The sequence below is a fragment of the Lethenteron reissneri genome, chromosome 39, assembly GCF_015708825.2.
Source record: "Lethenteron reissneri isolate LAM-NWPU_2019-01 chromosome 39, ASM1570882v1, whole genome shotgun sequence".
NCBI classification, from domain to species: Eukaryota; Metazoa; Chordata; class Hyperoartia; order Petromyzontiformes; family Petromyzontidae; genus Lethenteron; species Lethenteron reissneri.
In genome coordinates, this window is record NC_083817.1 from 11045609 (window position 1) to 11063193 (window position 17585).

Below are 17585 nucleotides of genomic sequence, written 5' to 3' on the forward strand. Positions count from 1 at the left end.
CGGACAAGATGCTTGAGGCAAGGCTTCGGTGGTACGCCCATGTGATGCGAAGTGAAGAGTCATCAGTGGCCAGGACTGCCGTGCGTATTGAGCCAGAGGACCGCTGTCCACGCGGACGTCCGAAGAAGCGATGGATGGATCGAATAAAGGAAGACATAAAGACGGTCAACACATCCCCTGAAGATGCCCTGGACCGAGCCAAATGGAGAAGACAATGCCGAAAAGCGGACCCTGCGCCACAGCGGGAACAACGCTAGGAAGAAGAAGATGATGCAGGGAATTCCAAAGTAAAGCAGTTTATAGGGAAGAAGCAAGAAGAGAAGTATTGTGACCTGCAGTCTGGTGGTGAGTGAGTGAGTTGGTGTTTTGTGGTGATGTGTAGTTTAGTGGTTGAATACAGCATGAATGAGTCAGTGTCTGGTAGAACCGAGACCTCATCACAATATTTGGCGGAACCAACGAGTGAAGTTCACATGACCAGCAAACCATGGCAGTAGCAGGAGAAGAGCGATCAGGAGGTGACTGACCACCAATGAGCGAGTGAGTGGTGTGACTCAATGAGTGCTGGATAATCAATCGTTCTTTATATCAATTTAAGTGGTGCATTTATTACTGAGATAGCAGATTACAAGCATTTGATGCTCACAATCCTGCGATGGCCCAGGAACCCTGATGATGGGTTTTATTATAATAAAACCCATCATCAGGGTTTAGATAATTATCGAAGCAAAGTTTTCTGCACATAAATATTGGAATTGATACACAATTATTATATTTTTAAAAGAGGGTTGTTGATGCTGGTCAACGAAGTAAATCATGTTGCATGCCCAAAATTTCAGCCTAAAGACATTTTAAACAAAGCAAGACAAAGCACTTAAACAGCCCGGTTTGTGACATTTCATCCTCTACTATTTGAGGTTCTAAGATAATCCCTTAGTTTTGCTTTTTGAATGTTGGGAATTTCAACTGAGTTTAAGTAAGCCGTGGTGTTTATGTAACCCTTGGTCAAATTGGGCCCACAATCATTCTTTCTTTTTGTTTAAATACATACAGGGCAACATCACACATCTGACCGTCATGTAATCGCCACGACCAATGAATCTCTCAGACCTGGTGCAGTATTGGTGTATTTGCTCACAACAGTCATTTTGTACAGATGTTGACAAATCCGACCTTTTCACGCACACACAGTCGTCTGTTCTTCATCTTGCATGTACATTCGCCTCTAAAGCACAGGCAAGCATTGCCCTGTGTTTAAATCAGTTTGCACTTAATTCATTTTTATCCGTTAACCTATTGCACGGTTGACTGTAATTTTCTATGATGTTCACATAGCTGACCTTTATACGTATCCGCCTGTACCTCTTTCCCAAGCAAGTTAAATATGCGACGACGGTACTGTATTATTAATGCCGCACGTAAAGGCGAGCTCAGTGTGAGGTCACTTGTTATTAACAGGCAGGTTGTTTTCCCCGTTTCGGCAAGCACTTCAAATGCTGATTATTTTTTTAAATGCCTTTTTATGAAGTTTTGTTTTGGTGTTATTTGTTTAAGGTTCAACTGGATGTTAATATCTGACTTTGGTTCCACGCTTATTAGGGATAGGCATTGAGTTGGGCATGGTGGCACATGCCTGTAATCAAGCGCTTTGGAGGCAAGGGGTTGGTGGTTCACGTTAGATTTGTGATATTCACAAATGTGAGTGGTGATGTGGCCAGATCATGGGAGCACAGCAAAGAGAGTTTGTGAATAGATCTGTGCACACCTTGTTTTTAAACTATTAACTATTATTTTTTATTTCACCAGGTAAGACCCACTTAGCTATTAGCCCACTCATCCACCAAGACTGAAAGTCACAATACTTATCTTCTTGCTTCTTTCCTATCACTGCTCTACTTGTGTCCATGGTGGGGTTTCTCGGGGTACTCTGGATCCCTACCACCTATAAAAATACTTCATGAAAAAGTAATTAACCCAACATGTCAAAATCAAACCCTCTTGAAATGAGAGCCTTAAGGCTCAGAAAGGTCTCTGCAGATAAAATAAAATATATACCTACCAAGCCAATATTGTAGAAAATATTGGCTTTGACCAAATCACCCAGAATGCGCGAGATCGCATCAGATCTCGTAAGCTAAGCTGGATTGAGTCCGGACAGTGCTTGGATGGGCGGTCACCATGCATGACAGGCGTTACCGGCTGCAGCACTTCATTGTCCGCAGCAAAGGGCAGAAAGAAAAATCTACGATTGTAATGTATTACACTCCCAACGTCTTTGCTCCCTATGTTCATCAACCCATCCTGACCAATGTGGCGCAGTATCGTGAGTTAACCCCTACAATGTGCGTGGCATGGAGAAGCCCTCGCCCAGAAGTGAAAAACTCAAAACAGGTGGTGTACTTGATGCTTTGTGCATATTCTGCACATGCTGCACTCGGGTTGGTGACATGGCCCAGCGGTAGCACGTTCTCCGCTTGTTGCAGAGGTCTGTGGGTCAAATCTCGCAGGCCGGTCTGGTCAATGCCACGGGTGTATAAACCATCAATTACTACATGTGGTATCTGCTTCACAGTGGACCTGAAAGATCCTGTTACATCATTCGAAGAAGAGTAGCCCCATTGTGTACTGTTGTCTGGGTCCAAATTTGAAGAATTACTTAATTGGGGAAACGCAAAGCAAACATTGCCTCTGAAGGCGAAAACCTGACAGCACATTCTTTAAAAAGAAGTCAAGAGACTCATTGCAGATTTTCTGGATAAAGTACCATGGGTGCCATGGTGGTGATATGTTAACTACCTTGTCTGGTATACAGGAGTTTGTGGGTTCGATCCTGACCCTGAAGCCTGTCTCCTTGGAGTTTACATGTTCTCCCTGTGGCCACGTGGATTTTTCTCCGAATTCTCCAGTTTTTCCTCCACATTTGGAAACGTGTTTAGATTATTTGGCTGCAATAATTTCGACGTGTTAAGCCACTTTGTTGTTGAGCTATCATTTGTGGCCAGGTTGCTTCTGAAAAAAAGCTATATAGCTCAGTGGGTCTTAGCTGGTAACATAAAAATAGTTTAGTAAAAAAATAGTTTAATAACAATAACGATGGAGGTCCAGCATGTCCGGTCCTGTCATCCTCATGGAATCGTGCGCAGTGTTGCCATTGCGGTGTTCACAGCCACAGTGCGGTGAGCAGAGCGGCCGCTCGCCAGCGCACACACGGGGGTCGTTACCGTGATGAAGTGCACTCACAGCGCTTGGCGACAGTGCTGGCTGTAATTACATTCACGGCGATTTAACATAATATTTTTTATTATCCAAGCTTCGTACAGTGGGTTTACGAATGAGCCTTTCTGGTGTTTTTTTGTCAATCACACGCTCCCTTCTTCAATCTAGAATGTATGCTTCTTCAATCTACAAGGTCATTTGTAAAGTAATTATTTGCATAAGTAAAATAAACAAATATCCATCTTTCCATCTGAAATTAAGATGTTTGAATGTATTAGGGTAAGGGCGTCCTGAACATTTGTTATTTGATAACATTTGTTTAAGCAGGAAATACAGGGTTATTTCCAATCTTCTGGGTTTCATCAGCAGACTGGCTTGTCTACTTTATTATTGCTTTCATATATTTTTTATAACCCAAAATACTTTACAGGGAGGCAGAGAGTGCGGTGGTCCAGCACGTATTGGTCACAATACTGCTGGTTGTACCGCTTCTTACAAACACTTACAGCCTGATTCATATCTTTCTAGAAAGGCAGCCAATATTTGTTCGAAAAATGGCCAAATCAAGTGGAAAAGGGCAATGATTTAGCAGTTTTAGCAGTTTTTTTTCCCCACTGCTGGAGGCAACTCTGTTGGTGGTCTTTCTGCCAAGACATGAACTATGTCACTGTTTATTTACATGTGCATGTGTCGTACCACACGATGATGCCATCCCTATGTTATCCACAAACCCCACCATTCATTTTACAGGCTTACAGGCATGCGTCACTACAGCAAGTTTGTGCTGTTGGCTATTTTTCCACGATTTGGTAGTTTGATTCCTGCTCCTTCTCGTTCACTGGTTGGGAATTATCATAATGTGGCTCTCCCTTTAAAGTGAACTTTAAAAGAACCCATGACGCAATTGCCCTGAGCAGCAATGGCATCCGCCAAATTCAGAAATTTTAATTAAAGAAAAGCTGTGTAAACATTAATAATAACAATGGCCCCATGGTTTGCTGGCTGAGAAAAGACGATTCTGTGCTGTGACAGAAGGCAACGATTGGCTTAATAATAATGAACGCCTGTTCGTTGTTTTGAAAGGCTTTGCCTTAATGGGCTCACTGTTCCACATATGCATAATTGAATCCGTTGTACTAAAATTGTTGTGTGCGCCGATGCTGCACCTTCTTTGTTTAAGGTCTGGCATGCTACAGCAGGGGCGTTTGTTAAGAACATATGCAAAGTGAACGTGTAGCTACTTGTCCACTGCCACACCCGCCAAGTCCATCCTCACAGAATCAATTCCCGGCCTTTCAACCTTCACAGATCAAACGTTAAAATATTTACATTTATGTGAGAAAATAAAAAGATAATCATTTTAATTACAACAAACAGTATGTTGTGAGCACTGCCCTTGCCAGATTAAATGATGCAACCCACTTAAGACACGTCCCACCTGGTCCTTGAGGGAGATGTTATGGCCCAAATCATGAGAACCATCTGCGTGGATCTGGCATCTCTGCCCAGGAAACGTGGTCCAATGTCATCCGATCCGCAACCTGTGTGGTAAAGGTGAGGGACAACAGACTTCTGTGACTGAGGGTGATTGAGGAGATTATCTGAGTGGAGAGAAGCTTTTGGTTTTTAATTGAAACACTTTCTGGTCCCAAAAACAACAGGGGGCATTGACCATTCCTCAGCCTATAGAGGTTGAACAAGTACTTTATTTCCAAGAAGTTAAAAAGAGACCTTGGTGGTACCCTTGGCCTGAAGAACAGAAGACTGGCTGGTGTATGCTTATCTTTGATTTACAGTTTTTCCATTTAATAGTTTGTTCCTTTGCTTCAAAGTATGGGAACTCCTTTTCAGTTCTGGGTTTCCACTCTCGGGTTTGTTGTCCACGCCACTGATTTCAGCGAATACTCTAATTGCCCCTTTTTGGCCTCTGAGTGGACGAATGACATTTTGGTTCGGGCACCCTGAGGTGCCTGGCTCCGGCAAGATATGTCCAAGGTCACGAGGCTGTGTTTGACCACAGGTGTGTCCTCAATTGACATTCAAGCTGCCACATGTCGGCACCATCCAGTGGCCTCCTTTGTCAGGTAATGGCTTAGCCTTCTCCAGGACTGCGTTTGTGCATTCTTGAACAGGAACTCGGTCGGGACTGGGCGCCCATTTCAAACCTTTATAATCAGTTTTCCTTTAGAAGCTAGTCCCCTTTTACTGATGACGACCGCTTGTGTTGCGATCGAAACGTCGTCGTTTTTTGTTATTTTCTTTTAACCTATCTACGTGACTTTCCTGAAAGACCCAATGAATATGAATTCCTGCAGTTACGAAAGCGGTTCGTGGTTGCAGAGATATAGCGATTTCAAATCGGGTCCATCTTTTTCAAACACCCTGCTACCACAGTAATACCATCAGAATCACCACCCTGTGTCACTCATCACACTGCTCGTCTATCTCGTCATCTGACTCCCCGAGTTTAAAGTCAGGTTCTGGATTATCCTGCAGTTTTTGGTGACTGCACCACCATCCTGTAATCTGCACATGTCTGTGCATATCAGTCCATTTGAGGGACAGATGCAGCTTGGCATTTTGCATAAACGCACATACTTGCATGCTAGCAGTTCCAAGACCACATCTAGTGTGGGTGGGGAACGCATCCAGTAAATGGCCAGCTTGCCATCATTGTCTGTCCATCCATACTCAGTAGGGCTTGGCACCACAGGGTTAGCCTGCATACAGCACTTCCAGATTGCTGCCTGATAGTTGGCTCTTTGAACATGCATGAAGAGACAGTCTCTACATGGTGGCAGCTGGCGGGACTCGACTTCTTCCCTTTTGGTGCAGAAGAGCTGGTAGCGCAGTTTGTTCACCTCACCAGTGCTACTATTCGCAACATACAATGCGACAGGTGAACTGCTTAATTTTTTGGAACAGTTCATCACTCACATTCCATAACTGCCCCAGTCGACTAAAAGTCCCTTGGCAGGATGTGTCCTTTCTCACCATCTTCAGGGCATTCAGCTTCCCTCGACCGGCGAATGCACTGACAGTGTCGCAGCCTGTGAAGGCGTGTAAGCCTATTAGGATGTCACAAATGCCGTCTCCAAGTGACCTTGCCAGTTGCAGATATCGACAAACCGTGTGCGGTTCTGTGTCCCACACTTTTGGTAGATGGGACAGGTGATGTCCTTCTGGAAGCCAAGACAAAGCACAATGCAATCGGTGTCCTCAGCTGTGATGATAACTGCCTTTGAGCTCACATTTGTTGCATGTAATGCATGCAGGAGCAGACGGGTGTCAGCTTTTTCATGCGTGGAGTGCAGCTCTGCTACTTCCTCACACTCATCTTCTGTCACCTTATAGCAGGTTTCCTCACAGGTTATGTACAACACCTTGCCATGCAGCATCTCTCTGTATCGTAGGAGTTTCCATTATTCCATCAGAAACTTGATGAGACTGGTCTTGTTGGAGGGACTGCACAGGAATTTTCTCCACTGTTGGACATGGTGTCCCCCTGCAAGGTTCTTGTACTGGAGAGTGGTGTCTGCACCCCGGTTCAGTCATTCAGCATCTTTGATCGAAGTCTGTCAGTATTCATAAAAAACAACATCAATCTTCTCACTCTATGCCCCCTGTGCAAAGGTTTTGTTGTTGCCATTCATTTTTTGGACCAGGCTCATCCCATCAATGATGGAAGTAGATGGGGTTGAGATTTCTTCTGCAGGAGACACATTCTTTTCAAGCTCTCTAGCAAGTGCAGCCTTGTTTGTTTTTTGTAGGGACCCATCAGCATTTGCCAGTGCCCATGGCAGTGGGCCCAGTGGGTGGGCAAGGACATCCTTCATATTCGCCTTCCTGCTTTCAGCCACCAGGGTCATGTGTCAGAACAGGTTTCTATCCACCTTCAGAACCACATCCTGTGCTTTCTTTCCATGTGCTGTTTTTGTGCTGATATTGGAGAATGTCTTCAGACTTTGCTTGGTCATCTTGTCGTGGAATTTCACAGATGGTGGGTCCTCAGCTAACCTTGTTTGCTTGAGTACCTGGGAGGCCTTTTCTCCTATCTCAAGAGATCCCTGGTCACATCAGGTGGAGCCATGGTGCCATCAGGGGACATAGGATTGATTCAGTTATTTTCCATAAGGTCAATGAGAGACTGGACATCTGCGTAATCTCTCTTGATCCTTGGACCCTGTAGATATGGATGGGACAGTTTGGACCTGCCTTGACCTATTTGATCTCTCAGCTGTCTCAGGTAAATGCTTCTGTATTCAGCTGTTCGATAATATCTGGCTTCAAGCTGAATCCCTTTGTCCCTCCAGCTGTTTGGGTGTCTTTGTTCACCATTTCTTCTATAGCTTGGTCAACAGGGATTCGGGCCAAAGGGATTGGTGGAGCCCAGTTGACCTGAGGAGCCTCCTTCCATGAGTTCCGTGTACACGGAACTCATGGTGATAGGCAGCTGAGACATCTTGGCGTATTAGTATATTCAGTAAATTCAGCAGTCATATTCAGTCAGTTTTCACCTGCACCATGAAGTACAATCAGAAATCATAATTACTTTGATGCAAATTCTGAATTAATCTGTCAGTACTTTGGTGACACATTGACCGCAAAACTAACATTGATAAAGGGTCAAATTCATCTATACTAATCTTAACTAAATTAAGGGGAGGTGCTACAGGTTAATATGCAATAAAAATTATTGTCCTTTTATCAGATTGATAAATTACCAGATGAATGAAAATTTATCAGATGAATTTCCACAAAAATATTTGTAAAAAATGTATTGTGACTCTTCCCCCATTCATTTATGCATATTTTGTGTTATCGCTTTAAATATGCACACAATTGCATATTATGTAAAACACAATATGGACTTATTAGATGAAGTCAGAACTTTCTGGTTTGTTTTAATGTGATCAATAACTAATTGGTTGGTAATCTACAGACCCTTTGTCAAAATATTGTTCTTTCAGTTGATTATGTTAGAATACACTTGACATATGTTAAAAAACAAGATTTTCACCTATTTTTTTAGATGTAATACATCATAAAATGAAAATGACAAAATATATTTTAAAAATCCCTCTGAACATTTATAGCTATTCCAAGGAGGAAGCAGTATTTAGAATAACGTAGCTCTACCTATGATGAAACATGAGTTGTCAAACTTGGCATGCACAATGCCATTTTGATAAATCGCAATGCCAATTCTGGCATTGTGATGCTCATAGAAATGAGATTTGAGAGTTCTACTCTTATTGCCATGACAGCAAAGTCAATAGCCATATGTGACTAAGCTAGACGTCTGCTCCAGAGAATAATATTTTCAATGATATGCAATTCAACGAGGTTATTTCTCAAATTGCGATGAAAGATGATAAAAAACGCTAATTGAAGTCTTCGTTTACTTAACGAAGTTTGTATAACATCGTAAAAACGAACTCTTTATAATATATTGATAGTTTTTTTTATGATTTTAATTATCAATTATTGCCAATAACAAAGTTATTGGTAATGATTGTGTGCATGTTAGGAAAGTTTACAATTTATAGAAGCAAAATATAAAAAATGTTAAAATTGACAAACTGAACAAAAATTATTATTTTTGCCTGTACTACCGAGCCTGAACTAATAATCTGAACAGGTACATCAACAATGCATTGAGGGTAAAGTTAGCACTTCAGATATCTTTACTGAACAGAAATAATACAGAACGACAGTAAATGATCATGAGCAAACAAGCTGCTAGAAACAGAAGGAAAACAGATAGCACCAATCTATTCCAGACTTCACTAAGTCACATTGAAGAACAAGTGTGAATGAATGCAAGAATATGTATAAAACACATGCCTTGGGGACAAACATCCATTTTGTAAATTATTTATTGTCTTAATTAACAGCAGAGGTGTTGGAATGTTTTATTTGTAACGTCCGGGCAAATAGGCCTGATTGCGAGAGGTGCAAACACTGGTTTCCTGCGAGAAAAATTAAACAGCTGCTCATTTGTAAAGGTTATCGTGTATTATTTTACTTCTGTTGGTGTAACAAATAAAATGGCACCATTGAGGTGTTGCCACCTTGGGTGGTACCGATATCTGGTCTGGCCCAAGAACTCAAGCTCGACCCTGATAATCGGGTGCATTCTGAATGATTCGGTCAAAGGACTGTGTTCGTATAGCTCATGGGAATAGGGTCTGTCTGTCGGGATTTGGTGGAAGTTGCTGTGACGCCGACAGAAAATGCGATTTTATGCGGGAACATATAAAAAGCTACTATTAACAATCATCCTTCGGCCAATGTTGCATGGATAACTGCATTTTAAGTGCCACGTAGCGAGCTCTGAAAAGGCGGTGGTTAGCACAGCGAGTGCTCGCTTTAAGTTGAATGGACTTTGTGTGGACAAACACAGGCCCATCTGCTCTTCCAAGCATCGCTCACATGTGTCAAGAGACGGGTATTAAGAAAAAAAAGGGGGGCGCATAAAGGAAGAAAATAAATAATCTATTTGACGAAAACCTTGAATAACATTTCCCTTTTATTCAACTTCAAATCATGGCCAGTGCACAAGACCCATCACTGTGGCTCAAGGGGCTCTTATTGCTTGAGTGAGAACACGAAGCCAGCCGGCGTTGGCTTCGTGTCCCAGCACAAGCATGATACTGCGTTTTAGTTTTGCGCAGCCATGTCCTGATTAAACCAGTTTCTCTAGACGGCCTCGGTCACAGTTACAAATATAACTTTGATTTAAAATTGCGTTTCATTACGGCTTAATTAAATTTGGAACTTCATTTTGGCCAGCCGTTCACTGGGGGTTCAGATTTTCAAATGTATCGGATGAATGACAACTGGGCTGAAATGCTTTATTGGTGAAGTTTTAGATTATAAATAGATAATACAATTAACGAGGCATGGGTCAGTCTCTCTCTCCGTTGGCTACGACGTTGGGTAAGAGTTGGGCGTACCACAGTTTATCGATTAATATTGATTGTTATACTCAAGGTACTTGCATCAAATTGTTTGCATGGGAATGTATTGCTCAAGATGTATGTAGCGTCTATGATAATTATACGTGCAGTCTAATGGAGCAATTGAGACGCTGAAACAGATGAAGAATAACAATTGAGATGGTGAAAAATGGACAACAAGTTTTGGCTTTTTAAATTACATCACGACCCCTAGTTGTGACAGTTCATACTTGACACCTCCGATTAGCATGGTTGGCTACGTAGGGTGCGAAAGAACGTTCAACAACATATGACTTATTCAACAATTCTTGACTCGGGAAATGAGGTGGTCAGTAAATAATTAAATACTTGGTAAGAGCCCTCTTGAGCAATGACATCATCTCACGTGCAGGTGCTCGGTGGTGAATTGTTACTTCACAGGATTGTGGGAGATGGCTACTGCTTGGGGAGACCTACATCCAGCAGTGGATTTATCATGGCTAATGTTGAATGAAGAGGCTTTTGAAATTATGTTCATTAAAGTTGGTCCATATATACGCCTCTATATATACACCTCTATATATACGCCTCTATATAAGGAACGAAACAGGTTGACTTCTCCACAAATCTGGCTGTCGCCTGATGAAGCTAGTTGTAATTACTGGCAAAACGTCGTACTCGGATTGTAAATGTTGTGGCTTGGCTTCCCAACACACCGTTGTGCTGTACTAGTGACGAATTGTCACGTTCTGTTTATGTGACAACCCTTACTAGTTGGCTGTGTCGGGTGGTGGTGGGTTTTAAAGACACATTTATATATGTACGCGATCTAACCCAAAAGACCTAAATCATGGACCTTTGTCTTTGTTATATATATGGATGCCCGCTCTTGAGCTGCCTGACCACCGTTGGCTGCACAGAGCGCCCAGAGTGCAGGTGGCGGGCGTCGAGCTCTGCAAAGTTGACATTCCCTGCCTCTGGATGAACTCGGCAAACAGGATGCGTGTCTGTGGTTGATACACTTAACTCATGATCACGGTGGGAAGTGTTTCCTGACTTGGCTTCCATTATATTGTTGTCCCCCCACCCCCCTTCCCCCCCCCCCAAAAAGTAAAATGAACCACACCAGACAGAAAGTCCAACGCGAATGCAATGAGACCAGAACAAATGTGGACCGGCTTTGGCCATGAATGAAATCCTTTGTGAGATGAGAGCGTGCACTCCCGTGAACTATTTGTGAGACCATTGGCTCGTGTTGTTTTTTTATATGCTATGTATTGACTCATCCTGTATTTTCCAGTCTGCAGATCAGATGTCAATATTATTAGGGTCGCAACTACACATTGCGGTGACTCCATTGTAAAAACACCACGAACAATGGCAGACATCGGTGCTCATTCATAAAAGTTACACTTTTTGGCGGAAACTTCCTCTCAAAATGTTTTGCCTTCATGTGTATCTCCTTTCAGTTTGTGAACTGACAAGTTCACACTTTTGTTGTTGTACAGGAAAGCTTGACTGAGTTATCAATGATCCTTAAGGAAGGTGTTTTTTTCCTGGAATGTTTGGCCAATCCCGTGAATGTTTTGTGTTTGAAAGGAATAACGGAGTACCTTGAGAAAATCTATACTTGCTATTAGAAAAACGTCCTCTATGGGTAATTCATTGGCCATTATGGTTATCGCGAACACTGCTTTCGAACAGAAGCATATTATCAGAGGCTGATGTGTTGGGCAGTGGCCAAGAAGAAAAATAATTTTTACTTGACTTTTGTATCTTAATATGGTAACCTTGATGCCTATTTTTAAAATGATTTTAAAAGCAGTGCATTAAACTGAATTTGATGAAAATTCGACATCTCTCCGTCTCTCACCATTTTTGCCGACCCCTTCCCTTTCTACACATTTTTTTTTACCATACAGCCATCATACAATGTGGAATGGGGCTAAAGACAGAGAGTATATTGGCTGCTTCATTGTTTGCCGTCACATGAGCGTTGACCCTCGACGAGTGAGGAGCATCCAACGATTAAACCGGTTAATGTGCAAAGATTATTTACATGTTCTTTCCCGAGCACATCCGCAACCCAAATATTCTCCCCATGGATAATCAAGAGCAGAGTTAACCAGATAATCAAGAGTCGAGTTAACAGTACTTATCACTGCTCTGTCTTCGGAGTTACGTGTGCGTCACTGCGACCCGTCTACTTGCTTTGGTACAACTGCCTGTGTTTGGCCCCCTTCCCTCTCACCCTTACCGCTGCTCCGTGGCTTCCCTCCCGCAGTCTCTCGAACAGCCCCAGGCCTCAGGGCGGCGTCCATCGGTGCTGTTCCGCAAGTCGAGCATCCCGGACCTGTCGGGGAAGGCGCACAAGTTCCAGCGGCAGCTCAGCGAGGAGGACTCACGGGCTCGGCGTGGCAGCCTCGGGACAGCGCTGGCAGGTTCGCATCATTCGCACGTTCCACTCGCCTGTCACACCATGGTGGCGAGATGTTAACTACCTCGCCTGGTATACAGGATGTATGCATGAGGTCGTGGTTTTTTGTCCTGACCCTAAAATCTGTATATTTGTAGTTTTCATGTTCTCCCCGTGTACGCGTGGAATTTTTCTCCGGGTCCTTTGGTTTTCCCCTGCACATTTAGAAACATGCGTTTAGAGTATTTGGCTGATATCAATTTCTACATGATAAGTCACTTTGTTGAGCTATTATTTATGGCCAGGTCGCTCATAACAAAGAGCTCTATAGCTAAGTGGGCCTTACGTGGTAAAATATTTATTTTTTATTTTTTACTCAAAAATTACAGTTGATCAACTACTCTAAGAAAATGACACTGCCACACACTCAAAGCAGGACCTACTTGGTGTGAGGGGCTGGTAACCCCTCCACCTTCAATTAATTACCACCAAACTACGATTTAAAAAAAATATTAAGCTTGTGCCGGATGCCCCGGGGGGACAGGCGTCTATGACATCTCCTGGCCAAACCCCATTTGGCGGAGCCAGGAGACTGAATCCTTACCCTTGGGGCTCCTCCAGAAGCAACAAAAAGCCACTACGCATGGCCACGTGAATGTTCGAATGCTCACTGAGGAGGAGAGGCTGCCACTCCTCTGTTGGGAGCTGGGCCGGTACCGCCTGGATCTCTGGTATTCAGGAGGTCCAGTGGACCGGCTCTGGCACCGGGCCACCATGAGGGGTGGACAGTCCTCTACTCAGGGCAGGAGACTGCCAAACAACGAGGGAGTGGATCTTCTGAACAAAATAATGAAGGGGGCATGGTAGCGTGGCGGTGAGGTGTGGCAAGCTGTAAGCCCCAGGCTACTTTGGGCTCGCCTTCCCATCAACCAGAGGCGAGGAGTGGTGGTCGTGGTTACTTATGCCCCCACCGAAGACGAACATCTGTGGAGGGATGCAGGCAAGGCCGATGAGTCAGATGCCTTCTATGACCTCCTGTCACAGGTGCTGGCTAATTTGGCCCCTTGGGATAGAGTCATCTTGTTGGGTGACTTCAATGGCCGAGTTGGTCATGATGCTAACACCTGGTCTGGAGTGATTGGAAGGCATGGGCCAGATCAGCTCAAAAACAATGGTGGTAGGCGGCTGCTAGATTTTTGTGCAGCCCATGGGGTTGTAATTACCAACACAATGTTCCGGCATCGGCACATCCACACAACATCATGGATGCATGCCGGGTCCAAGCAAGAACATCTGCTGGACTACATAGTGACGGTACAGCGGTTGTGGGCCCATGTCCTTGACACCAGGACCTACCGTTGACTGATCTGTCCACTGACCATCGACTTGTCATCCGTAAGATGCGCCTGCCATTCTGGTGGTGGGTGTACACCCAGGACCCCATTCAAACCCATAGTGGCATGGTCTCAGCTAGCTGATGAAAGTTGCAAGTGAGAATTTCATCATCGCTTGCGACTTGGATTGGCATCGCCGGAGCCCTTCCTTGTTCACCTTGGGGTGCGACAGGGATGTCCTCTGGCTCCCACATTATTTAACATCTATTTCGACCACGTAGTTCGTTAAGCCTTCAATAGCTGTGCTGGAGAAATTTCCATCTGGTACAGATAGAATGGGAGGCTTATCGGTGCCCAGGTGCGGTCAAGGGATGGCTCCCTATTGCTCAACCATGTTATGTATGCCGATGATCTGGTAATTGCTGCTCACTTAGAGGAGGAGTTGGAAGCGCTGCTGCTGAACCTGGAGCTTGCCACTAAGAGGTGTGGCCTTACCATCAGCCCCACCAAAACTAAGCACCTGCCTGGGTATTTTGTACCATCGGACACTCCAACCCCACAACTCCCAATTGGTGATAGAGCAGTTGTGGAGAGAGTGGAGAGTTTCCCATACCTGGGCAGTGTGCTCATGACCTGCTCCGGTTTGACAGTAGAGGTCTCACCCTGAATCAGTCGAGCGGCATTATCTTTTCATCAGTTGCGTAACGCTGTGTCGAAGCTACCTGGTTTGTCGCTCTGCACGAAGCTTTGGGTCTTCTCGGCCACGGTCATTCCCTCCCTTCTCTACGCTTGCGAAACGTGGACCCCCCTAATGGAACATCTTCGCCAGTTAGAAACCTTTAGGCTGGCCGGCCTACGATCCATTCTGGGTTTAACCAGGCTGGATTATGTGAGGAGCTCACAAATGCTTGAATGATCTGGGCAAAGTCCCATCGGTGAGCTCCGCATGCCCAGCCACCGCATGCCCTAAACAGCTTTTGTTCGGCCGGATCGAGGGGGCTAAACGGGCGCGACACGGGCTAGAGAATAGATGGAGTGATGTGGTACAGGAGGATGTGGAGCTGAGTGGACTTGCCGATGACTGGTACCAGCGGTGTCAAGATCGGCTTCTGAAGGACGCTCCTGGGTATTTGGAGGCAGTCGCCCTCCAACAATAACGGAGGGCGGAGGAGCAATGCTCACAACAACGAGCGGAGCGCTGGGTGGCTAAAGCACAGGAAGTTGGCACAGGAGGGGGCACAGGTGGTGCATCAGCCAGTCATCTCGGTCATCTCAGTCAGTTGACCCGTGGCACCTGGGTCTGCCCTGAGACCTCCTGCCAGCGGGTGTTGGACACTTCAAGTGGCCTCAACATGCACATAGCCTGGCACAATCGTCGTGGTGATGTCACCGCCACTTAGTGGCGAATGGCGGTTGTTTTTTGACCATACTTCACTACACTGGTCTTTCAGATCATATATCACTTGTCATTGATCTTACCCGTGGCTGGGAATAGAACTTTGTTCGCTGGGGTCATAGTGCAGTTCGCAAACCACTGCACCACTGCTGCCTGCCCCCTTATATGTACAGTGCATATAAGCAGTGAATCCCTGTGCACATAGCACTGGATGTGGCTGGTAAGCAGTGTGGAAGAGCGCCTAATTCATGATCGAAAGGGTTCAAAAGTGAAAATTCCCATCTTGTGTCAATGCAGCTCATCCCCCCCGCCAGGTTGATAAAGTGAGTACCGCTTTGTGAGAAGTCAAACAAAGGCCATCTTATGAAGGAGAGTGAAGCCCATTGTGGAACCTTTCCATTTAAACGTTCACATGTAAATTTGTAGTTTCATTTCATAAAAAAATATGTATTATTGATTCAGTGGCAATGAACATATATACCAATTCAATACTCGCTTGATTGTGGAGGAACTCTGAATCTTTACCAATGCTCGATCTTCAGCTCAAATAAGCACAACAGTGAACCCTTTCCGCGTGGGTAGACCCAGAAGCATTGCTGCACAGCAGAAGCCTGCCCTTCAGAATCTAAATCTCAGCATCAGAATCTTTATTTATACTGGAGAAATCCAATCAGCTAGGGTAGACCGAGAAGCATTGCCATACAGCGGAAACGTGCACTTCAGAATCAGAATCTTGATTCAGACTGAAGGAATCCGATGAGCGATGAAGCTCGTTTTTCACAAATGAGTCAATATTTATATTGCTGCATTGCAGAGTTGTTAACCCTCCATTCGGTGGGTGGTTCCTCCTCCTCTGCTGTACCTACTGACTCAAACACCTTCCCTCTTTTCCGTAATTTCAATAGCATTGATTCAACACACGCTAACTTTAGATTGGTTTCGACATTGATTTTCTCATCAGCAGAGTTCTATTTTGATGGAAAACGATATAATGCACACCACATAATACTCATTAGCCTTGTAGGGTAGAATACAAGTAACACAATAACTAAGCAAATGAGTATATATCGGCAAGGGGCACTTATGGGAAATGTCTTGTGCTTTCTGAAGACATCTGTCCTTCCTGAGTAAACATATTTTTCCCATTTAGTTCTGTTGTGTGTTGCAGCAATGAGTTTTGGCCATCAATGAATGCTGGCATTCCACCAAACATTCCACAAAATTTAGCTGGATTGGCAAGGTTTGTCGAGAGTTTTGCAATGTCTACCCTTTCAGCTGGAGCGTTTTAGTTTTCAGACTCGTGCTACATTGATATGTCCCGGAGAGGAACCATTTAAAATTTCACATCTAAATTCCATCCTGAGATAAAAAAAATCTGTCTGTGTTTCATGGTGATATTGGCACTATGCATGTAAATATCATACATGTGTGCTCAGTAGTACAAATGACAATTGCCAAAACGTATGACCTACCTGGTGTACTAGACACGCTGCCAAATTTAAATTTTGGAAAGGGCTGTTGATGTTCTGGACAATTGTTCTACTTTAAAATAATCAGTGTTCCAATGTCAAGTCATAATAACCCTGGCAAGTGGGTGTGTTGTATGATTTTATGTGATTGACCTTGAGTGAGGGATGGAAATTCTAAATTCCTATGTCAGGAGCAAATACGTCTTCAGTTACTTCCCACTAAGTATGCAACAATGCTTCAATCGAGAGGTGTAAAGCCCATTGAGCTATACAGCTGATTTTCAAGGGCAACCCGTTAATTTGTATTGATGCTTAAGCTTACGATACATGTGAAGGGGATTCTGAGATCAATGGTTTCTTGCAAGGGCTTCTACCCGTGGCCATGAACACACAACAAACTGGCAGGGAGCTTGAGGAATACGAACGCCCTAAGATCCCTCTGTACAGCCCTTAAATAGCTGTCTCAGTACCCCCCTGCAACTTTCTTAACCATTCTAATCCCTTGAGCTTATCCCCTTCTTGGCCCCTTCAACGGGTCTCCAACCAACCCCCAAATGCACTTGAACTTTGCGGACTCTTCCCCTTTCAAATGTCCTAAGCCAATCGGGGTGAACAGCCCCTTTCCCATTACCACCAACTTGGTGTGCGTTGACGATCATCAACTGTTATGGCTGCGCTCAGCTCGGCAGAGCCGTCAACACTGTAAGTGAGCCTAATGGAGTTAATTGTGCCGGCTTTTGAATGGCAAAGCCGTTTAACTTTCGTTGCTTTTGGTAACGGCAAAACAATATACGAGGTACGTCTTCCGAAGAC

General features: G+C 44.3%; 1 protein-coding gene across 1 annotated transcript in view; it reads left to right on the top strand.

Annotated features, from left to right (window-relative positions):
* The window catches only part of MAST2 (microtubule associated serine/threonine kinase 2), a 293497-nt gene that overhangs the window by 24983 nt on the left and 250929 nt on the right, over positions 1–17585 (top strand). Inside the window, 1 exon segment of the mRNA XM_061567563.1 lies at positions 12442–12598. Coding sequence (XP_061423547.1) covers positions 12442–12598 — 157 coding nt within the window.